The sequence below is a fragment of the Citrus clementina genome, unplaced genomic scaffold (assembly GCF_000493195.1).
Source record: "Citrus clementina cultivar Clemenules unplaced genomic scaffold, Citrus_clementina_v1.0 scaffold_2, whole genome shotgun sequence".
NCBI lineage: Eukaryota > Viridiplantae > Streptophyta > Magnoliopsida > Sapindales > Rutaceae > Citrus > Citrus x clementina.
This window is the reverse complement of record NW_006262688.1, coordinates 12,308,207-12,332,354: the sequence shown is the minus strand read 5'-3', so window position 1 is coordinate 12,332,354 and position 24,148 is coordinate 12,308,207. Positions and strand designations below refer to the sequence as shown.

General features: G+C 33.7%; 2 protein-coding genes and 1 non-coding gene across 4 annotated transcripts; all 3 read left to right on the top strand.

The window, feature by feature from the left end:
* The first annotated feature begins 13,575 nt into the window (after positions 1-13,575).
* Positions 13,576-16,120, top strand: LOC18052747 (B3 domain-containing transcription factor FUS3). Its single transcript, XM_006446900.2, has 6 exons — positions 13,576-13,878; positions 14,916-15,005; positions 15,195-15,295; positions 15,513-15,559; positions 15,649-15,725; positions 15,833-16,120. Exons 1-6 carry the CDS (start codon positions 13,576-13,578, stop codon positions 16,118-16,120), a joined length of 906 nt encoding a protein of 301 aa, XP_006446963.1.
* Positions 16,121-17,489: 1,369 nt separating this feature from the next.
* On the top strand, positions 17,490-17,562 carry TRNAK-CUU. Its single transcript has one exon. It is a non-coding gene; the product is annotated as a tRNA-Lys (tRNA).
* Positions 17,563-18,142: 580 nt separating this feature from the next.
* Positions 18,143-23,642, top strand: LOC18052746 (V-type proton ATPase subunit C). Of its 2 annotated transcripts, XM_006446899.2 has the most exons (12): positions 18,143-18,386; positions 18,495-18,563; positions 19,107-19,234; positions 19,428-19,527; positions 20,718-20,785; positions 20,864-21,005; positions 21,202-21,318; positions 21,544-21,669; positions 21,943-22,026; positions 22,107-22,186; positions 23,176-23,322; positions 23,420-23,642. In XM_006446899.2, the coding sequence occupies exons 1-11, from the start codon at positions 18,273-18,275 to the stop codon at positions 23,273-23,275; spliced, it is 1,128 nt and encodes a 375-aa protein (XP_006446962.1). In that variant the 5' UTR covers positions 18,143-18,272; the 3' UTR covers positions 23,276-23,322; positions 23,420-23,642. The 2 variants fall into 2 exon arrangements, with proteins under 2 accessions (XP_006446962.1, XP_006446960.1); XM_006446897.2 differs by having other exon boundaries at positions 23,176-23,642.
* The last annotated feature ends 506 nt before the right edge of the window (positions 23,643-24,148 follow it).

The following is a 24,148-nucleotide window of genomic DNA, read 5'->3' as shown; positions in this document are numbered from 1 at the left end:
GTTACATTAATTGTAACATAGGAGTTCCCATTTTTTGGATACTTGAGTTGGTTTGAAAAGTTCGATACTGAGTCAGGTACTTTTATCTGAGTTTTTAAGCACAAATTTTATATTTATATGATATTTTGTATGTATTTTTAATTTATTTTATAATTTTTAATTTATTTGAATGACAATATGACATTAGACATAAAATATGAACTGTAAATATTTTAAATCTTAAATATATGCGATAGATGAGCTAAATAAATATAATTATTTAGAATAATATATATTTTATATATTTTTAATAAAATCCAGGTTGTGGGTCGGACACTAGCTTTATCAAGTGATTCTTGAGGTCGATCCAACCTCATCTCCAAATTCGGACCGGGCCTGGTAGGTATATTTTGACATCCTACTAAAAAATTTCTAACTGTGAGATTCTAGAGTAAGGATGCGCAAATAATATGTCCTCATCCGATTCGAAAAATTTAGGTTTAGATCGGATGCAAATAAAGAATCCACTCAATCGAGTTCGATTTTTGCCAACCTGATCGGATCGAATTGTGATTGATTTGAGTTAACTCAATCCAATCTGAATCACAATGCGCACACAAGTACAAAATTTTAATTTGATTTGATATGATCCGAACTATATTTGGATTGGATCAGATCAGATAACAAGTACATATTGAGTTTGGATATTTTTTTTTTCCCAACCCACTTAACCCGAAACCTGATTAGGCTGATCTGAACCAGAATTTGCCCACCCCTCTTCTAAAGTACATTGCTGATATTAAATTCAATGAATGTATTTATATAATATATAAATTTATTATATAATTAGCAGTTATATTTAATTAGATTACACAAATTGTACATACATTAATTTAATATAGTAGCTCTAATGCACCTTAAAATTTCTTTTTTCAATTGTGCTACAACTTCTAGTGGAATACCAACACACTAGCAGGTGATCAGATTTGTAGTCCAAAAACAAGTTAAAATTCCAAAGCTACTCACTGAAAACTTAATAGAAGTTTTGTTAAGGCCTAGAATTTCTAGATATCCAATCCAAAATACTAGCCTATTGGGTAGAGTAAGTTATTTTACTTAAAACCTAAAGTAACTCCTTTTTACTAACCAATGAAAGACACAAATTAACAATCTTCCCTCCAACGAAACCATCATCAAATCCCGATACTTTCATTCAACATACCTAAATTGTTCTATTACCACATTCTAGCTACTAAGGTTTGGCTCTAATATCATTTGTTTAGAGACTTGTCTTAGGATTTCTTCTATCCTACTTATAAACTGAAATAACTCCCATTCACTAGCCAATGTGGAAACAACTCAACAATCTCCCTCCGAAAAAACCACTGCAAGACCCTGATCCTTCCATCTAACACACCTGAGTTGTTTTACTGCTACATTCTAGCTACTAAGGTCTGACTTTGGTACCACTTATTAGGAGACTTGTCCTTGGATTTCTAGGTATCCAACCTAATATGCTAGTATTTTGGATTGGATACCTAAAAATCTCAAGGCAAGTCCTCCAACAAATGGTATCAGAGTTAAGGCTATTTTTAAAAGCAATAATGTCTGCTTATAAATTTTCAAATCCTATAAGGATTGAGTTTGAAAAGTTTGATGGAAGAATCAATTTTGGCTTATGGCAACTTCAAGTCAAGGATGTATTGATTCAATCTACGCTACATAAGGCTTTGAAGGGCAAATTATCCTCTACTTCTATCAGGGACTCTAAGAAATCTATTATTATGAGTGATGGAGATTAGGAATAATTGGATGAAAAAGCTACAAGTGCTAAATGATCATGTCGTGCAAAGAATGTTCCTGTGAATGTAGGAAAAATTCCTTTGGTAAAAGAATTTTGGGAGACGCTAGAAAATTTGTTTCAAAGAAAAAAAATATCTCTAATGTTTTGTACCTTAAGGAGCAATTTTACATGCCGTGAATAATTAAAGGTACAAAAATTTCTGATCGTCTTAGTGTTCTCAATGGCATTGTGATAGAACTAGAAGTAATGAAGTTAAAATTGAAGACAAGGGCAATGAACTTAGCCTATTGTGGTCTCTTCTAACTTCCTACAAGTATTTGTTGCCAACCTTTATGCAAGGGAAGGAGACTGTGGATCTTGAAGAAGTTACTAGTACTTTATCTTTAAAAACAAGAAGACTAAGTGGTAGAAGTAACGAAACTTTTAATGATTCGGCATTAATAGTTGGTAATTAAAAGAAAAATAACTCCAAGAAAACAAGAGTCCCTTAGGTGTGTAAACAATCAGGACACCTTAAAAGAGATTCAGAAAGTAAATGGAGTAAGTTCAGCAAGTGATTCCAAGTAAGTATATATATGAAGATACTGATGTTATCAGCAAAAGTCTCTCATCATTGTAGATAGGATAGTCCCTTGTAATAGATGACAAAGACATCCTTATGGCAAGTCGCTAGTGCCATGGAAGATGATGTGTTACTGCTAGTAGATCTATAATATTTACCCACAAGGTATGGTTTGACATTTATGCTAAGTATATAGTGGAACTTTTATATTGATGACTAAGGACTCTCAAGGAGGCCAAACATGAGAGTGGGTATTTTTAATAAAGTAATCAACATGTGTCAAATAAGTGTACTGTGAATAATGTGAAATATGATGATTCTTCATATAGAGAATTATGGTTATTGGATAGATGACAATATTTTGCCCATGGTGGAGTGATTTTCATAAGCCTATATGAGTGTCGTGTTGGTAGATTAAAGAAGGTGGAGACGACGTGGTTCTGTGGATATATGGTAGATCATATTTTTTTCGTCTAATAAAAACCTCGCCATGGTGGAGATTGTTAGGAAATATGTCTTTTTTTTAATGAGGATTTGTAAATCCTAAATTAGGAGATTTCGTAAGCTTTTCATATTTAATAGTTTCCTTATTAAGTAGGATCCCTATTTAAGGAATAAATAATTTTTCCTTTGGAACTTAACCTATTCAAAGAGAAATACAATTAATATAAGAAAAAAAATACTTCTCCTATAAAAAATAATCACTATATATAGAGGTTGGGTTCACTTGCTTGGATAACACAATAATTAGTTTCTCTACAAATAAACAATCTCCGTTATAAGAGAAAGGGTATGTCTATTAAGAGATTGAGTGTTACTGGAGTTTTGGGTGCTAGGAATATACTAGAGTGATTGTATTAATTTTTTATATAGTGAATTTTTCTCTCACTGTCCTTTGCAATTGTGATTTTTTTCCATAAATTTTTGTGTTATGTGATTGATTTTAATTTTCATCTATTTTCTATTTATTATTTGTTTGATATTTTTGCTCAGGATCTTGAGTGTGATTAAAATTTCCTAACAGTATTTTATTTTCAAAATATTTTTATAAAATTAAATTATTAAATTATGAATGATGTGCAAGCACTTATGGACTCCTCCATGAGAAAATTGAATGAAATTAAATGTGGATGCAACAAAAAACTTAGCAAAGGGAATAACAAGATTGGGAGATGTTGTTAGTAACTTGAAGTGGAGATCATCATTCATGCCAAACTCAATCTTATATATTGCTTATAAGAGCATTACTAAAGACTCATTTAATTTGATTCTTTAAATTGTTTATTTATTTACTTATGCGGTAAATAAAAGAATGAAAAAATTAATTTTTTTCTTAAAAGATCTTCAAATAAAAATAAGTTTATATTATTTTAATCAAATTCTTCTCTCGTCAAATTTAATTTCCCTCTATTTTTTAATGATGTAGTTATAATATTTCTCTCTCTTCAATAATGACATTAAAAATAGTTTTTAAATAGAGAGAAATCGCTCTTCAATATTGAATAGATAAAATGACAATCTTATTTGAAGAATGTTATTTAAAGAGTCTTTTGGAATCCTTATTGTTGATGTGGCTGTTTAAATGAGAAATGAAATCTCATTCGAAGACCCTTTTTGTTATTCTCTAACATAACATTTTTTGTAGAGATATAAGTATTTTGAAGAGGCTGATATATATGAAATTTGGAATTAGAAAAAATTTTAAAAAAATTGAACGTATGTATAGTATTAATTACCAACAATTTAAATTTGTTATGAACAATCTGAATTCACTATTGAATGGCTCCGAAGAAAATTCAAGCAAAATATATAACTTCTGTTGTCTTGATTTATAACTTTTTTTTTGTTTTAGGGGGTGGGGGGATGACGAATAAATGTTACATTACGCTACAACGGCTATGAAATAATATTGTTGGGACTAAAAAAAATATTATCTTAGTAAGAATATTTACTTATCAATAAATTTAATTTATTAATTTATGGATGAATGTATATTTATTAGTTCAATAATAGTTTGATATTTTAATTACTTGTGTCATCTTGGCACATGTACTATTCCTTTGACTAAAATTCATGTATGAATTTCATAAGTTATCATATATATGCAAAAAAATATTAATGAATGCTAGAATATCTAGCCCAAAAAATTAATGTTAGTACATTGTACATACTACATAGATATAAAATTGATGTGCGTACTTTCAAAATTTAATATCCTAAGTATTTCAGATATTAAATTACCAAGTATCAATTATAAAAATATAGTGTGTTTTCAGGTCTCCTTCTACAGTACTTTTTTCTCTGAAAAAAGTACAAAGAATGGAAGCATACGGAAGCCTTTATGGCTTCGTTTAATCACCTATTAATTGGGTGCTTTTGGTTTCTTTTTCCTTCTTTTTCTGTTTCTTTTTTCTTTCTTCTTTTATTTTGTTGTATTGTCCTTAGTATCACAACTATCTTTCTAGAGCTTGTTAATTAATTATCGCAGAACGGTTGGTGGGGTTTTATTGCTGGGAGGGAAAGACTAGTAAGGAATGGATACAGAAGAATTAGTCAGAAAGTGTCAAGCTATTGTCTTGAAGGAAGAAGAGGAAGACACAATAACAGTCATGGGCAAGATGCGGGAAGCGGGAGAGGAAATTGCAGCAAATTGCCCAGTAGGGAAGATATTACTAACGAGAGGATTAAATAGGGAAGGATTGAGAGCCGCAATGCAACAAGCTTGGAGAACAGTAAAGGAGGTCAAGATCGAAAGCATGGGGGAGAATACTTTTTTGTTCAAATTTGCATTGGAAGGAGAAAAGAAGAGAGTCCTCATGGGGGGGCCATGGCACTTTGATAGAGCCTTGTTGGTTCTATCCGAGCTTATTGGCATAGGGGATATAAAAGAGCAGTCTTTCACGCATACATCCTTCTAGGTACAAATCCACAATATGCCTATAATGTGTATGGTGCGAGAGATTATTCAAAAGCTAGGAGAGAAAATCGGAGAGGTGGAAGAAATTGAAACAGATGCAACAAGGGAGTGCATAGGCCAATTTGCTCGAATAAGAATCTTCATTAACATAACACAACCTCTAAAAAAAGTGGTATTCTTGCAAGAGGCTGGAGCTAAAATACCAATGCCTGTCCTGTATGAAAAGCTTCCAGAATTTTGCTTTTGCTGTGCAAAGATAGGCCATCAATATAGAGAATGTCTGAAGTACAAAGGTCAGCCAAAGGAGAATCTGCCATATGGGGGATGGATGAGGGCAATAACACCAACAGAGAGGATGAAACTAGCTTGAACCAGAGGAATAGGCAATAGAGAACAACCTCAATCGAAGACAAGTGAAGCAGCTGCTACTACAAGCCAAACTCAACACAACCCAACAGACCTAAACGGGCCAAACCAAAGCAACACGGGTAAAGAGATGGGTGATGGGATGCAACCAATGGTCACAAACCAGGAGACATAAGTGGGGAATGCAGCCTTAATTCTGAGTACAGTAGAGCCGGATAATCAGCAATCAGAAAATGAAAACACAAGCAGAGAAATCAAGAAGCAACACGCTAAAGTGGCTGACAATGACAGCCAGTCGAAAAACAAAATCATAGGCACGGGAAAAAAAAATTGGAGGGAAATGGAAGTGAGGGGAACAGACACAAAAGAGGGGAATGATGAGAAAGAGGTTGATAATGGGTTGAGCAATGCAAAAGAGAAGCCCAAAATCAGAAAATGGAAATTACAAGCTAGAAGCTCAAGGATATAAAGAGGGAAAGACAATGGGCCTATCAATTCCAAAAGGCTTAGTAGTGAGCTAGCTTGGCCGAGCCCTGAAAAAAAAAAAAAGAATTCTTAGCTCATCAAAAGCACCACTCAACTTAAAGCAGCTTAACTCCTCTAAAACAAAACTTCAGTTGAAGTTTATAGACACATAGCAAGATGAAACCGTGGATGCAACAACAATGGTGGAAGACGTATTGGCGGGAGCTGGCAGCCAACCCCGCCAGCAGCAATAAGGGTCTTAAGTTGGAACGTCCGAGGTCTGGGGAAGCCTCGAATGTGTCTAGCCATCAAAAAAATTCTCCACCTGCATCGGCCTCAAATTTTTTTCTGTTGCGAAACAAAAATGACAGCCCAGCAGGTTTATTCGATATGCAATAAATTTAATTTTGAAAATTGCTTTGCAGTAGGTAGAACGGGCATGGGAGGTGGTTTAGCTGTGTTTTGGAGTTCGGGAGTGAATGTTAGTATAAAGTCTTTCAGCTCTCATCATATAGATGCGGTGGTACATAACCTAGGTGGTAAAATGTGGAGATGTACCGGAATTTACGGTCATCCAGAAGCTGGTCAGAAACAGCATACGTGGTGTTTATTGAAAAGGTTAGCAGACCTATTTCCTTACCCTTGGTGTTACTTTGGTGACTTCAATGAAATCTTTTCTTTACATGAGAAATCGGGGGGCAATGATAGAAATCTAAATGCAGTAGTTGATTTTAGAGAGACCATTCAGGCATGTAATTTCGTAGACATGGGTTATAAGGGTTACCAATTCACTTGGTCGAATAAGAGGTTCGGGACAGGCTATGTAGAAGAAAGGTTGGATAGATTTCTCTGTAGCAAAGATTGGAGCAAAAGTTTCCAAAACCTACCGGCATCTCATTTGGTGAATTGGGCCTCAGATCACTGCCCAATCACACTGGATATTAAAGAGAGAAACAATGAGATAAATTACAAGAGAAGATCTTTTCCGAGGGACCATTATGAAAACATGTGGAGCTCACATGAGAATTGTCAAAATATAGTGTAGGAAGAATGGGAAACTTATCGGGCCAGAAGTTGGGAGAATCCGGTGAATAACTTTCAGAGGGCGGTAAAAAATTCTCTATCCCAGCTCAAGATATGGAGCAAGGTAGAGCTTGATGGCAGAAAAAAGAAGCAAAAGGACTTGATTGAGAAACTGCAGAATGCAAAGCAGAATAAGGATCAGTATGTAGATGGTGGAGAAATTAGGAAGCTTGAAAAGCAAATCAACAACATGTTGATTGATGAAGAAATGTACTGGCGTCAAAGATCGAGAGCAGAATGGCTCAGGGAAGGAGACAAAAACACAAAGTTTTTTTCACTCCAAAGCCTCGGCTAGGAGAAGAAAAAACAAAATATTGGGTATAGAGGACACCCATGGGAATTGGACAGATGATAAAGAAAAAGTTGAAAAGGAATTTTGTGATTATTTCCAGCAGCTCTTTACTTCCTCCAGGCCAAACCACAGTCAGACTCAAGAAGCCCTTAAAGGAATGCCCCCAAAGGTAACTCCGAAAATGCATACTCATCTGGAGGAACCCTTCACACCAGAAGAAATTGTAAATGCACTATCTCAAATGTGTCCTACAAAAGCTCCCGGACCGGATGGTTTACCTGCAACATTTTTCCAAAAACATTGGCAGGCTGTGGGCAGAAGGGTAGTCACAACATGCTTACACATTTTCAACGAGCAAGGTGATTTAGCTTCGCTTAACCATACTTATATTTTTCTAATTCCTAAGACTAAGAAACCAAAGAAAGTTACTGATTTTAGGCCTATTAGTCTATGCAATGTGGTGTATAGAATCATAGCTAAGGCAATAGCGAACAGGCTGAAACTCATTCTTCCCCAAAATCATATCCCCAACTCAGAGCGCATTCATTCCCAATAGACTCATTACAGATAATGTGATTATTAAGTATGAATGCCTCCACAAGATTAGACATAGCAAAGAGAGAAGAAATGGGTTAGTGGCTCTAAAATTGGATATTAGTAAGGCGTATGACAGAGTTGAGTGGAGCTTCCTAGATTAAACCATGGAAAAATTTAGTTTCTCGAATAAATGGAGGAGTCTAATCATGAGTTGCATAACCACTGCTCAATTTTCAGTCATTATTAACGGGACCCCCAAAGGCTTAATCCTTCCGGAAATGGGGCTAAGGCAATGCTGCCCCCTCTCTCCGTATCTTTTCATCATGTGTGCAGAGGTCTTTTCGAACTTACTGATCCAGGTTGAGAGGAAGCTGTAGATTAGAGGGCTGAGATTTGCAAAGGAAGTTACGATATCCCATCTTCTTTTCGCTGATGACAGCTTAGTCTTTACCAGAGCCTCAGAAGCAGAGTGTAAGAACTTAAAACAGATTTTCGATTGCTATGCGAAGGCATCAGGGCAGATTTTTAACTATAAAAAGTCTTCAATATTTCTCAGTGGCAAGATTACAAGTGGTCAGGCTGCAGCAATTAAAAATATTTTTCAGCTCAAAGTGGTGTCGAAATATGAAAAATATCTAGGCCTTCCATCTATGATAGGCAGAAGGAAATCGAGGTTCTTTAATGAGGTGAAGCTGAAGGTGATAAGCAAGATTTCAAGCTAGCGTCACAAGATGTTCTCCAGCGGAGGGAAAGAAATACTCATCAAAGCAGTAGCACAGGCAGTACCGGTGTATGCTATGAGTGTTTTCAGACTTATAAAGGGACTATGTGATGATATTCAAAAAACCATTGCGAAGTTTTGGTGGGGATCAAGGGAAGATAGATACGGAATCCACTGGTCAAAATGGGACAAAATGAGCCAAGTAAAAAGTAGAGGAGGGCTGGGATTCAGAGATCTCACTAGCTTCAATCAGGCCTTGGTGGCTAAGCAGGCATGGAGATTGCTTCAGCTTCCCAATTTGTTGCTGGCCAGAGTACTGCAAGCAAAATACTATAAGCATTCTTTATTCTTGAATACCACAGTGGGATCCAATCTATCTTTTATTTGGAAAAGCATTCTATGGGGAAGGCAAGTGATTGAAAAATGTGCAAGATAGAGGGTAGGAAATGTAAGGAAAATCAGAACTTACAAAGATAATTGGTTACCTAGGCCAGACACTTTCAAACCAATATCACCACAAAAATTGCTAGCTGAAACTATAGTGGCTGAACTGATTGATGAAGAAAATCAATGGATCGTAAGCAAGCTGGAGCAAAACTTTCTCCCCCAAGATATCAAAGTAATCCTACAGATTCCTCTCCCTAGAAACAAAAAAGAAGATGAAGTGATGTGGCATTATGACAAAAGAAGAGAGTATTCAGTAAAGAGTGGATATCAGATAGCTTTCAGGCTCAAGTTTCAAGATATGCCAAGTAGTTCAGGAAGCTACTCCAGGCAATGGAATGTTTTGTGGTCTTTGGAGCTGCCTGAGAAGATTAAGATTTTCATGTGGAGGGCAATAAAAAAACATTTTACTAACGTCTGAAAATCTATGGAAAAGGAAGTGTCTGCCAGAGCCTACCTGTCCAAGATGCCATAAGAGTGTGGAAACTATAAGTCATGCCTTGTTTGAATGTAAAGCAGCAAGGAAGACTTGGAACTTAGCTCCATCCACTTTCGAACATCAGAATGTTCCAGGTCAAGACATTTTCAGCTATGTCCAGAATCTTTGCAGCAACTCCAGGAGAAATGAAGCTGAGCTTATGATTATGTATTGCTGGACTATCTGGTATGCTAGGAATAAGCTGATCTTTGAAAGAAAGCAGATAGAGCCAATGTTTTCAGCAGCAAAGGCAGAATCAATGTTAGAAGCTTACCACAGAGTGAGAAAAGCAGGAACACTCCATATTAGCAATACTAGAGAGGTCAGCCAGCAGAGATGGTCACCTCCCCCAAAAAATGTGCTCAAGCTTAATGTAGATGCAGCAACAAACAACAAGAATCAGAAGGTTGGCTTGGGAGCAGTCTTGCGTGACTCAAATGGCAGAGTAGTAGCAGCAGGCATCAAACAAGTTTCCTTCAGGAAGGATGTCAGTTATGCAGAAGCTGAAGCTATCCAATGGGGTCTCCAGATTGCAAAAGAAGCAGCTGCAACAAGTTTGATTGTAGAGACTGATTGCAAAGATGTGGCTGAGCTAGTTAACAACACAAAGGGCGGCAGGTCTAAGATTTTCTGGATAATTTCGGAAATCCAAACCCAGAAACGAGAGTTCCAAAGGATCCATTTTAATTTTGTACCAAGGTTTTGTAATGCTCATGCCCATTCCTTAGCTAAACATGCTCTAAGGAAAGATACAGCTGCTGTCTGGTTAGATATATTACCAATAGAAGTGCAAAATGTATTTGACTGTGTTGTTTAATCACTAATGAAAGGTTTACTTTCTCTTAAAAAAAAAAAAAAGTATGTCAGATATTTTAAGTATGTAGATCATAAACTCTATAATTATTAGTTTTATTTTTAGGTTCAAATCATTCGATACATATTATGAAAAAGAGTTGCATTGAAAAAGTTGAAGTTTTCAAGAAAGTTTATCTTTAATATTATGAATTTTATATGTTATTTATCATTAACAATTTTTTTGTATTTAACTAATTATTAATTTATGTTTCATTGGGTCCTAAAGGATTGAAAATAATAATAATCTCATGTTTTTAGTGGAATTATTAATCTAATATATTGGCCCAAGTCAGGTTCAGGAGATTTTATCATTTAATCAATAGTATTAATTTATCAAACATTTATTTATCAAGATTTTACTGTACTTGGAATAAAGAAAATTTAAAAATACTTGAAAATTAATGTAACATTACCAAAAAATTTTACATTTAGGTTGTAGTTATTGATTGCAAAATATATATTATAAAGTTTTTTTAAGTTATTGTTTACTAAGGGGCTGTTTGTTTATATTTTTTTTGCTTAATGACTTAATTGACTTAATTTTATTCAGTTGATTCATTAACTCTATTTATTTTTTCAATTTAAGAAAATTTTCAGCCATTTAGTCATTAAATTATTAAGCAAATTTTTTTTTAGATTTTTGTTTAATCTAAAAAGTCTAAATGATATCATTAAAAAATATTCTCCAAAATATCCCCGATTTAATTAATTAATTTTCATCCTTACCTAAATAAAATTTAATAATTAGCATTATTATCCATCTCTATATAACTAGTGATAATATATAGTGATAGACTATTATTATTTTTATCTTTTTATTTTTTAAATTAGCATTATTTATCTTCATAATTTTTTGTAAAATATTTTTCATATAAAAACATCATAAAGTATAATAAAATTGAGTAACATATATAATGTAGAATATTAAAGAGTTGTATTCAATTAAATATGATTTATGTTATGATAATATATTATCTTATTTATATTCTTTGAGATACTTATTATTTCTTTAACATCTATATTTTTTAAGGGTATAAATGTAAAAATATTAATTTTCAGATTTTATAAGTTAAAAAACAAACAACTTAATATTTATTTTTAGTAATTCAGACAAAAAAAATTATTCAAATTCAGACATTCAACTCTATTGAAAATTCAGAATAATTCAGGTTTATTCAGATTTCAAAAAAAAAAAAAACCATGTAAGTGAAACTATTTTAAGTTTTAACTTAAATTAATCAATCTCTTACAAGTGAATGATTAAAAAAAATTGCATTTACCTTTTTAAATAACTATACTTCCACTTGAATATTTTATTATTGACATATTTTATATTTCTGCCACTTATATCCTTTTAATTTTTTTTATGTCACTTCATAATCCTTGAATGAGTTGATATGAAAACTTCAAAGGAAAACACATACCAGAGAGAAAACAGCCATGTTTTTCATTTTTTGGATTAAAATTTGAAAGGGATAAAAATAATAGGGGACAAGTGGTAAAATCTAAAAACATTAGAAAGGGAAGTGGCCAAATCCCTTTTACTAGAAGATTAGATGAAATTGATGAATGAAAATTTATGTCAAAATATTAAGTTAAAATACTCTCTTATGTATTTATTTATTTGTTTATTCTTTTTGTGTATTTCTACGTTGACTATAGTTTATGATTTAAATTAAGTAAAATTAAAAAGAAAAAACCTAAAAAGATTTCAAGATTTGCTCAAACTGTAAATAATCTCTTTAGTTTTAGAAAATAATCATATTAACTCATTTTTTTTATTAGATTCAGAAATGATCAAACAGATCCCACGAATTTATGTGTATATTAATATGAGAAAACTTGGAGATTCTAGGTTGCTTACACCCCCCCCCCCCCCCCCCCCCGGCGTAAAAATTAAAAAGAAATTAATGAAAATCTTTTTCAAATTATGAAAGATGTGGAGTGAATATCTAACTTTGATTGCATTGAGGAAATAGACATTAATGAAGACAATTTGGTTTGGCGTGTGCATTTGGGATTTTGGACTGACTTGAGATGAAGTCATCAATCCACACACTCACACAAACTATCTCCAGTATGAGCACCACAGTCAATGCATGCCCACTTTCCTCTACGTAATAAAGCTTTTTGTGAGTTGCATGCCCTGAAACCAAGACACATACACCGCGGTTTCTCTTTCCCACCTTTCAAAAATTTCAAAAACCACTCTTCTCCGATGCATATATAAAAAAGTAAAACAAATCACTCAAGCTATGCAGCTGAAGTAGAGCGAGAAAGAGAGAAGGGTTCGTTGTCGTTTTAAGTAAATACTTTTGAAAGATATATGAAGAGTCCGATACCATTTAGATACGCCCAAACGCCATTGATTTCTGTTGCATTGAATCAGAACTTTTGCAACACATGTTCTTTCTTCACCCTCCACTCGTCACTCTCTTTTTGGGCAATCCCCAACCCACCCACCTTCTCTTTACTCAACATTTAACCCTAACCGTAGCTCCCTTCCAAAATAACCCTAACCCTAGTTAAAACTTTTCTCCTCGCTCACACTCGCCACACCACATATGATAAAAACAAAAGATTTAAAACCGACCATGAATCCATGCATCACATTTGTCACCCATTACACTGACTGTGATCACCAAACCCTAACCCCTCAAAACCTATTACCCATCAGAATTTATTTTTGTTTTTTTTTTCTTTTAGCACATTATCGTTTATCACTAAATATATAATGGGAACAAAAGATCAAAGAGAAAGCATGAATGCAGGAAGCACAAATGTCACCAGAACCGGGCACTGCATTCAGCAAAGTCTTGCCAAAAATAGAAAAAGAGAAAGAAACCTAATAACTTTTCTCTCTAATCCAAAAATTAAACCCAACTCCCCCATTTCGTGATTGCCGAGCGTCCTTCACCGGTAGTTTCGATCAGAGTCACAGCAGTCTCTCACTGAAATCTAAAGCAAATACTACTGCCTGCTGGTCTCTTCCCTTTTTTTTGTTTCTTTTGTTTGTTTAAATTTGACCAATATCATCAGTTTGACTTTCTTTTTTTGGACAAAGAAACCCTAATGATGATGGACCAAGGCGTGGTTGTTCATGAGAAAAACGAGGCCCGTGCTTTCATGGCAGGTGTTGAGGGTGTCACTGCGAAGGGGGACAAGAGTACCCGTTTTGGATCGGATCCTATTCGGGCCTCCGGGTCAAGCCTCGACCTTGTTGCTGCTGTCACCAGCGCTGTTGGTGCTAATATCAACAGGAAGAAAAGGATGGCCAGACAGAGGCGTTCTTCTTCCTTCAATCTCCTCGCCTTTTCTTCTCCATCCTCTTCCTCCACCTCGCACGTGTCTCCTCCCCTTGCCCTCCCCGCACGTGTGAGATTTTTTTTTTCATTTCCTCTATTTTTAATAAAGTTCTCCTTCCATAAAACTTCTCTACCCAATTTCTTAAGTTGGGAGTTTGGCTCCCGTTGCTTATGAAATTTAATTATTATTTTGTTAGCAGCTCCTTGCTTGTATATTATTTCTTTAATTAAATTTAAAGAAGGTTGGCTGATACTTTTGGTAAGTGCTCAGTTTCGACCCGTCGTAACTATTTGACTATTTGTTGCCGATATATGTATTTTTTATCAGGAAAAAACAATTGAAATTAGAGATCAAGTAGATTTAATTGTCGTAGTAAGTTCTTAATTACATTTGCTTTTTGGTAAAATAATTAAGTTTGAATTTAGACAGAATTATCAAATCCATCACCCAATTTTGCTGAATTAGGTGAACGGAGGATCATTATCAAAATAAAATAAATAAAATTTTTCAATGGTCAATTTCTTTTCTTTGAAGGTTTATTATTACAGGGCGGTTGTTTAATTTATTTCATTGATAGTTACAAAACAAGATACACTCCCGAGATCTCTACTCTAGTTTAGCTTTTGTAGTAAATTTTTTGCTTTTAGACTTGATTAGTAAATAGCACCTTGTATATGTATGAGTCATGGTTTTGTCATTTGGAAAAGATCTACAAAATTTTCGGTAATTAACAACATTACCGTTGGAATTCTTTTTCTTCCCAACAACTGTATAGAGATTAGGGATTGAATTAATTGAAATAAAAAAAGAAAAAGAAAAATCCTGATGCACATTTGACTTGGATTTATTTTACAGTATTGAGCTGATCTTTAATTGATTACATTGTCATTTTTCGGAATTCAATTGGGAACTCCTATATATTATGACAATTTTGCCATGTTTGAAATACTCTATTAATTAATTTGTTACACATTTAATCACTTTGTTTTGAGGTCATCGAATGAATATGTTATGGTGCTTGTTAAGCCTGACAATGAAGCCAGCCTTAATTACATAATAATTAGTGCAATGCTTTTGTTTAATGTTTCATTTGCCGACTGCTTTAGGAAATTGATCCAGGGAGGTTGAGATTCCTTTTCCAGAAGGAACTGAAGAACAGTGATGTTAGCTCCCTTAGGAGAATGATACTACCAAAGGTTTTTAATCTCTCTGTACTTCTCTAGTTTCAGAGTTTTATTTTTCTTTCACTCACTTGATGCTTGGAGGTTCCTCAAGTTAATCATTTTGCCTACAAACTTGATCTTTACAAACAAAAACCATGGTAATTTTATGCAACCCGTCAAGGAAATTCTTCATCATCTTTGTAATATTGTACGACATTTCAGAAAGCAGCAGAGGCACACCTCCCAGTGCTCGAGTCCAAGGAAGGGATTTTTATCAGCATGGAAGACTTGGATGGTCTGCATGTGTGGACCTTCAAGTACAGGTTTGTAATTAGGCAGAAAGATACTTTTGAAGAAATCAAAGCAAACAACATTGTAATTTGTATGCTTTATTATTTTGTCTTCAGAATAACTGTACCACTTATTGCATAGTCTCAATCCTGAACTTGAGTACTTTTCTTCGGCAGTTTTTTTGTTTTTTCCCCTTCCATAGATATATTAAATTGGCTAATTGACTAATATTCCTTATCTCCTGAGCAGGTTTTGGCCTAATAACAACAGCCGAATGTATGTACTTGAAAATACTGGTAGGTATTTATCTCCATCATTTATACGTTGATCGTTTTTCTTCAATTTTCCTTGATGCTGCTGCATACTTCTCATGGAATTCTCTCAGGGGACTTTGTTAATGCACATGGGTTACAACTTGGAGACTTCATCATTGTGTACCAAGATGATCACAATCAGAATTACGTATGCTAATTTAATACCATTTTTTATCATTGAGATAGTCAAATTAATTATAAGCCTCTCCTGATTTTGATCACTCACATCAATTCTTTCCTTGATAAAATTTTCAGGTCATTCAGGCTAAAAAGGCTTCAGATCAAGATGTATATACTAACTTAACAAGTGATTCTGTCAATGACATCCTCCTTAACGACTACGAAGCTAATAGGTCCGGTTCCTTCTACGTGAATCATCCAATGGCAGGCGAAGATACCGGCATGTCGTTTATTTATGACACCACAACTTTCTCAAATGACTCACCACTCGATTTTTTGGGGGGTTCACTGACCAGCTATTCAAGGATTGGACAGGAAAGCTTTGGATCTGTAGAGAACATATCTCTTGATGACTTCTACTAAACATTAATGGTGATGTCTTTATGTTTAACAATATCCCAGAAACCTACACAACAATGGGAGCAACTGTACTGTTTTGGCCCTGAAGCACTCTTACCTTTTTTGTTGTATGTCAAAAGTATAAATGTAATAAAGGGTAGCAAGTGGGAGACTTGCAACATATTTATAGATCCTTTGTTGTTTATCTTGAACATGTAAGTTGCTAATCTCGTTATTGTATTTGTGGCTATCAATATAGCACAGCCATTGGTATATATGCAAGGAAAATGCTAAGTATCAAGAAAAATGAGAGAATAACGAGAGAATGAAGCATGTGGTGGGAGGAGAGAGAGAAGAAGTAATTCTCTCATCCTTCTCTCGTTGTTCTTGATATTTAACAGTACTCTATGGGTGTGTTTGGTTGTAGTATTAAGAGGGTATTAAATTACTATTTACATTAAATTAATACTAAACCAATGTTTGGAACAAAAGTACAAGGGATTGGGGTGGGGGGCTAATGCCTCAACTGACGCATTAGCTAATCACGACTGAGTCATGGTTAGCTAATGCGCCAACTGACGCATTAGTTTTGTTTTTTTTTTTTCTTTTGCTTTTAACTTTTGCTTTTTACTTTATTATTATTATAATACTAAAATAATAAATAAATATATCTTTTAATTTAATATAATATTTTTATTTTATTTGTTTTTACATTATAATTATTAATATAAATTAATAAATAAATAATTTATCATTCAATAATAGTATTTTTTTATTTTTACATTGTAATTTATTAATAAATTTATAACTTATTATAACTAATAAAAATATTTAAATAAAAATAAATTTGAATAATATTAATTTAAAATTAATAATAATATAAATAATAACATAAAATATAATGCAATTTAAATATATTAATATAATATAAAACATTAATATAATATAATATTTAATTTAAATTAATTAAAATAATAATACAGTACAGTGTAGCACCAAATATTGTATAACATTATTATAATACAGTGCTAATACAATACAGCATAATACAATACACCAACATTAAAATAATGCAATACAACATAATACAATACAGTGTGCCAAACGCACTCTATATGCAATGCAGGCTTAATTAATTAATGCCTTGCTTGAATTATAACTAATTGTTACTGCAGAGACTTTTTTTTTTTTTCCCCCTCCTTTTCACTCAACAAGATATATATATAGATCCATTATAACGTTTGAAGATTAGAGTGTGAGTAATTGAGTCCTAGCCTTGGGAAAATTACGAAAGTGTAACATGTCCACGATGGACAACATAATGCAATGGAATTGGACAAGGATTAAGTGATTGTTAAAATTAATACAATGTTTCAAAATTACAACCGAACGAGCCCGTCTAGCTCAGTCGGTAGAGCGCAAGGCTCTTAACCTTGTGGTCGTGGGTTCGAGCCCCACGGTGGGCGATTTTAGTGTTTTCATGCCAAATTTATTTTTGTTTCTTCTTTTATACTTTTTAATAGAATAATTAAAAAAAAAAGAAAAAAAAATGGGACTTGTTATTGTTTTATTTTCATAATATTACTTACACATAATTGTATTGCAAAAAAAAAAAATTTGTTAGTCATCTGATTTAGAGAAATATTAATTTCTACTTTTACCATGTTAGTGACCTAATCATTATACTTTACAGATAATTAACTAAAGATAATTATCTTCTTCACTCACAAATATCTCTAAGGTTGATTGCGGAATTTATTTTTTTAATTTTTACTTTTGCCTATTATATGCAAGCAATATGTTACTCAATTATATGATTGGATTTATAAACAAAAAATTACGCCAATATTATGTTTTTTCAAAGGATATTATAGATAAATATAACATTAAAAAAGAAATAACCCAAAGTATTTTACATCGAAGTAAGAACTTTATTGCTTACATGGCGAGAATTCGTTGGTGGGTTATGTATGACTGGAGCGTGCCAAATAAAGATACAAACTAAGAAAAATAAGAATAAATAAATAAATATATAAAAACTTTAATGAATTACAGCTTCAAAATTGATAAAAATTCTGAAGATCAACCAGCATAGGCATATAGGTACTGGGTGAAACAACAAGCTCCATTATTAACGGACACTCAGAGCGAAAGTGAGAGTGAAAGTGATCGTGAAATGGCATCAAGGTACTGGGTGGTGTCTCTTCCAGTACAAAATTCAGCCGCTTCTGTTTGGAATCGATTACAGGAACAAATCTCTAAACATTCATTTGACACTCCTCTTTACAGGGTCCGTTTAGATCTATCTCATCTTTAGTTAATTTTTTATTATTTTTGTTTCATTCTTCTTCTTCTTTTTTTCAATTTTTATTATGAATTTCGATTTTGTTTTTTGCAGTTTAATATCCCCAACCTCCGTGTTGGAACCCTAGATTCACTCCTTGCACTTAGCGATGATCTCGTGAAGGTATTTGAATTTTTTTTAGCCGGATTTATAGTTTTTTTCCTCGATTTTAATTGAATTTTGTGTAAGTTTATCGATTAATGAGTTTTAGATGTGATTCTAATGTCAATTCGAGGATTCTACTAATTTTAGGTGAAAATTCTACGCCATTATTTGTCTATGTATTCGAATCCTACCAATATAATAGATCTGTAGATTTTGCTAATAGTCACTGAATGGCAAAGTTCCATCTGTAGTTGACATTTTGATATTTTGAAAATTCCTTTAATTTGTGGAATGTGTGGAAATCTTTTGAGTTTGAGTTTTCTACTTAAAAAACAACCTCTGAATGCTTACTGATAATTAGATCTATTGGTTGTGACGTAACCACTTTAAGGTAAATTGTGGTATTTGGCACTTTGTTGAGATTTTATTAATTCCTTTTTATTTTTTGAGAAGTGAAATAATCCATCGGATCTTCCTTTGCATTTTGAAAGCGAGCTTTTTTAAGTTTATTGCATTTTTTATTTAGAATTTGAGCATTTTGTTATTTGATGTAACGTGCAGTCAAATAGCTTTGTTGAATCAGTATCTCACAAGATCAGGCGACAGATTGAGGAACTGGAGAGGGTATCAGGCATAGAGAGTAGTTCTTTGAGTGTTGATGGAGTACCAGTTGATACTTATCTCACTAGGTAAATCCTTGCCAGTGAAATTAGCGTGAATTTCAGGTCTGGTTTTGATATGTGATACTTGATGTTTATACTCTGAATTTGGTAAACTTCAAATATTTATGAGTGGGTTTCCTCGATATGTCTTTAAGTATTGATTTTTATTTAATGAGTGATTAATGTTTGTTATCAATTTGGTTTTGGTTTGTGTTGAAAGGTTTGTTTGGGATGAAGCAAAGTACCCAACTATGTCACCTTTAAGGGAAATTGTGGATGGCATTCATACTCTTGTGGCAAAGATTGAAGACGATCTTAAGGTATTGTTTCTCCACATGGATATATGTGTATGCTAGTTATTCAATTTTAAGGCAGGCAATTAAACATGTTGATAATTGCCCATTTGTTCTACGTGTATGTTGAAGCACAGTGTGTAAGCCTAGTAATGTAAAACAGAGTGCTTTAGTTTTCGATAGGGGTTGTTCTTTAAAAAGGATCCATTTTCCTTTTTGGTAGTCCAATTTAGTTCTCTGCATGTGCTATCTTTTAAGTTGATGTGTCGTTGCTACGTTTGAGATCTGCATCATGGTGTTATGCTGCTCTTCCTTAACTGGACTACTTTTGCTGCTACCTTATCATAGGTGTTGATACAGGAGTGTGATGTGAATTAAATTTAAAATGCAAAAGGAGAATGGAATGAATAATAGGCTTGATTTTCTGTTCTCTGAACCATTAATTGATTAATGCAAAGGTCATTGGCCTAGCCATCTTGAAACCAAAAATCTTTGGCCTGGTGGAAACGTAACTTATTAGTATTTATCAAATGATAAAACCAGGGAGAATCGTGATGGCCTTGCAATATGTCCAAGACTGGCATTGGCTGATAGATGAAAGAGCAGTTTTTTGAATTGGGCATGGAGAAATCTGCTACAGGGTCTATCTGCTACATTGGCTACTACATATAGCAATGGGTGGTTTTACTTTCAATTACTCAATGATTTGCTTGGATATGTTGTCACTTTTAATGCGGTAAATAGTGGCTGGATTGAAAGATCTACCTTAGATTTGATGAGTGAGGGGTTTACCCTATAGGTTATTACTTGTCTGTTTGGTTTTGGAACTCGTTACCTCTCCCTCCCTTGTGGCTTGAGGTGATAAAATAGACAAGTGGAAGGATCTAGTGTGCCAGACACCTCATGACATGCAAAAAAGAATAAGAATTTGATTTGACATTGTCACAATTGTTGTAATAATAATGTCTTCCCATTGAGTTATTCATTCCATCATGAATGGGAATACCTCTCAGCCCTTGGTCACAACGTGAGCATTTTCTTTAGGTTTCCTTTGTTTTGTGCTGCAGCCAGAAGCTAGAGGGTTTATTTGCATAAGTTCTCTAGGAATTCTGACTCTTACGGTTATAAATTTCTTGTTATTTAGCTTTGGAGTTTTGTAGACAAATATATTGAATTGAATTTTTGGGTTTTGTGAAACTGTCTTTGTATTGTGCAAGGTTCGTGTTGCTGAGTATAATAATGTCCGCAGTCAGCTGAATGCTATTAATCGAAAGCAAAGTGGAAGGTACAACCATTTTTTGTCCTACTTGTGAAGAATATTATATTTTCCTGACTTAAATAATTACTTCTCTTTCTCTCTCAGCTTAGCTGTTCGTGATCTTTCCAATCTGGTAAAACCAGAGGATATCATTACCTCAGAACATCTTGTAACCCTTCTTGCTGTTGTCCCCAAGTACTCCCAGAAGGATTGGTTGGCTAGCTATGAGACGTTGACTAGCTATGTGGTAAGAACTATTTTGTGCCTGTATATTCGAACTCCAACTAATTAGCCCTAGAATGTCGTATAAATTTTTGGGGATATAGAATGCTATTTTGAATAGGTCCATCATGATATTGAAGTCATGTAGAATAACTGCATGTAAATTATTTTGTTTATTATGGTTTCTTTTCAATAATTGAGTGGGTTTTTTTCTTCTTCAGGTCCCCAGGTCCTCCAAGCTATTGTATGAGGATAATGAATATGCCCTTTACACTGTCACACTATTTGGACGTGTTGCAGACAATTTCAGAATAGCTGCACGTGAGAAGGGCTTCCAAGTGGGTGCAAAATTTGTGATGCAAGAGGATTTATGATGTAGAATGTTGCAATAATTTCTGCCTTGCATCTTTTTAAAACTTATTTTATGGCATCCTCAGTTCAAGTGTGTTCTGAATACAAGTTGCATCAATCTTGCTGTATTGTGTTAAGCTTTTGTTCGTTATTTGACTTGCTGGGTGATCCCCAATTTGAGGTTCATATTCTTTGATTTTCATGTTATTCAGATTCGTGATTTTGAATATAGTTCTGAAGCACAAGAAAGTCGTAATCAGGAGTTGGAAAAATTAGTTCACGACCAAGAAAGCTTGAGAAGCTCTCTTTTGCAATGGTGCTATACCAGTTACGGCGAGGTATGTTCTACTTTCCTCCATGAAATTTACAGCATAAATTTATCATGAGGATTGTCTTGCAATGCAATGAGTAGTGTATTCAAGGGACCGAATAAAATTGTTGCGAAATCAGGCAGCTAGTCTCATGTATTCTTTTGTAAGGGAGAAAAAGAATAATGGTCCGAATTACCATATACAGTATTTTTCATTATAATCACCATCATCATGTATTGTGTCATTGGTTTATTGTGTTCGTATGGTGGATTTTACACTGAATGGGGTTTCTGCCTCTAGGTTTTTAGTTCCTGGATGCATTTTTGTGCTGTACGTGTCTTTGCAGAGAGCATTTTGAGATATGGTTTGCCGCCGTCTTTCTTGGTAACTCACTCTTCCATCCGTTAGTTCCTTTTGTTACCACTCTTTGGATTGTGAGCAAGCAGCGCTTTTGGTAATTTCAGGCATGTGTTTTAGCTCCCTCCGTGAAGGGTGAAAAAAAAGTGCGTTCAATTCTTGAAGAACTGTGCGGCAATGCGAACAGGTACTGGACTTTGCTGAATTTCAATAATCACGTATTTACCTTCTCTACTACTTCCTCCCCTGTCCATCTAGTTTTGATTCAAATAAATTCAGATTTTAAATATTCAGGTTTGATTTATAACTGAAAATTTAGAATCATATTGGAACCATTTCACTAAATTCTCCAGTGTATTCACCTCTGATGATGTGATAAAATATGCTGGGCTGTATTTTACACTTGGAAACTAACTACACTATGGGAATTCAAGGTTGTACTCTTCACGAAAATTAGAGACTGGCATTCCGGTGCTCAATTTCAGGTCTAAAGCTGTAATTCAATGGTTGCAAAGACAGCATCAATGAATATTCTCCTACAATGTTTGCCTAACTTTCCAGAATGGAATATCAGCATGTTAGGTTGCGTTTGACACTTTGGAAACTAACCATACAATTGGAATTCAAGTTTGACTCTTCATGAAAATTAGATACTGGCATTCCAGTACTCAAAATTTCAGGTCTAAAGCTCCAATTCCTTGCTTGCAAACGCAGCATCAATGAACATTCTCCTACAATGTTTGCCTGCATTTCCAGAACGGAATACGAGTCATGTTAATAGTTGGGACTTTTTGTTTCGCATTTAAAAAGAATCTTTTTAGCACTGGAAGCTGAAAAATAAAAGGCAGCATCTGTTTAAACATTAAAAATTACTTTGTTGGAATGTAAGGAAAACAAAACACAAAAGCCAAAAGAAAAAGGTTAATAGAAAAATAGTAAAATTTGTGAAAAATAACTTGAGAAGTCAATGCACAGCTGCCTTGAAAATTCCCTGTGAGCATGCTCGTTTATTTGGTTTTTTCCTTTTTCATCTTAGTTTAAACTTGTAGACTTAACTTCTCTCATGTTGATGCAGAAAAATTTGTCTGTAAATAGTATCTTCTCTTTGTTCATTCATATATCGATTATTTTGTTATCTAGTATTACCTGATTTTGCTCGTTTGGTAACTGATGCAGCACATTCTGGAAATCCGAAGATGATGGCGGAATGATGGCGGGTTTGGGAGGGGATGCTGATTCTCATCCTTATGTGTCGTTCACAATCAATCTTGTTTGATTGATGCTGAGTCCCCCGGTTCCATGTCCGGTAGAATTCAGTCTCAAGTATTCCTCTGGACTAAAATAAATAATGGGCTGGAGTTGAAGATATGTATATTAGGATCAATAACTCAATTCTTTTGTTGTTTACTTATGATCTCAGCTTGGATAGTTCTGGTCAGTCTCATGGAGGAAGCTTGTGGAGAAGATCTTGCCATCTGAAATTTGTATTTTAAGTTATTATTTATGAGGTTTTATTTTCTGTATCTATTATGTTTCAATTTTCATGCTCTTCTTGAACATTAAATTTGTTGTCCTACAATGATCAACAAGTATTGATGCAGTTTTGTGATGTTTGTTATTATAGTGTATTTACTTATTGGGAATGGGAATGGGAATGGAAATTAAGGAATGAGATTAAATCATGTGTTTATTGTTTAAATGAGAGATAGAATGAGAATCAAAGTGGTGGATTTTACTCAAAATTGAGAATGATTACTAGAGTTTCCATTATTATAGGGGAGGTGGGGGATCGGAATCTTAGTCCCTACAGTGATTATATTAGTTCCATTTAAATATTGAATTCTCATTTTATCCTTTGTTATTATTATTATTAGGATCATTCCAAGCGATGGTTCAGCCGCTTTTGTCTTTTTTGAATTGTAAAATATTGTTGAACCCCTTGCACTTTGTTTTATTTTATTAAAACCCTTAAAGTATTAATTTCATCCCCTATAATTTTTAAAATTTCAAAATACCTTCTATTTAATTAAAAAATATAATAATTATTAAATGGATTATAATATTATAACTATAAATATAATTATAATTTTTATATGGATTAATAATAATAATAATAACTAATTAATCTATTAACAATAATTATTATTAA

What these genes read in the sequence shown, in the direction of transcription:
- LOC18052747 (XM_006446900.2), top strand. Translation starts at nt 13,576, where the DNA reads ATGATGATGGACCAAGGCGTGGTTGTTCATGAGAAAAACGAGGCCCGT. An exon ending in CCCTTGCCCTCCCCGCACGT is followed by an intron (nt 13,879 to 14,915) that starts GTGAGATTTTTT and finishes CGACTGCTTTAG; the next exon opens with GAAATTGATCCAGGGAGGTT. An exon ending in ATGATCACAATCAGAATTAC is followed by an intron (nt 15,726 to 15,832) that starts GTATGCTAATTT and finishes TAAAATTTTCAG; the next exon opens with GTCATTCAGGCTAAAAAGGC.
- LOC18052746 (XM_006446899.2), top strand. Translation starts at nt 18,273, where the DNA reads ATGGCATCAAGGTACTGGGTGGTGTCTCTTCCAGTACAAAATTCAGCC. An exon ending in AGATTGAAGACGATCTTAAG is followed by an intron (nt 19,528 to 20,717) that starts GTATTGTTTCTC and finishes GTATTGTGCAAG; the next exon opens with GTTCGTGTTGCTGAGTATAA. An exon ending in CACGTGAGAAGGGCTTCCAA is followed by an intron (nt 21,319 to 21,543) that starts GTGGGTGCAAAA and finishes CATGTTATTCAG; the next exon opens with ATTCGTGATTTTGAATATAG.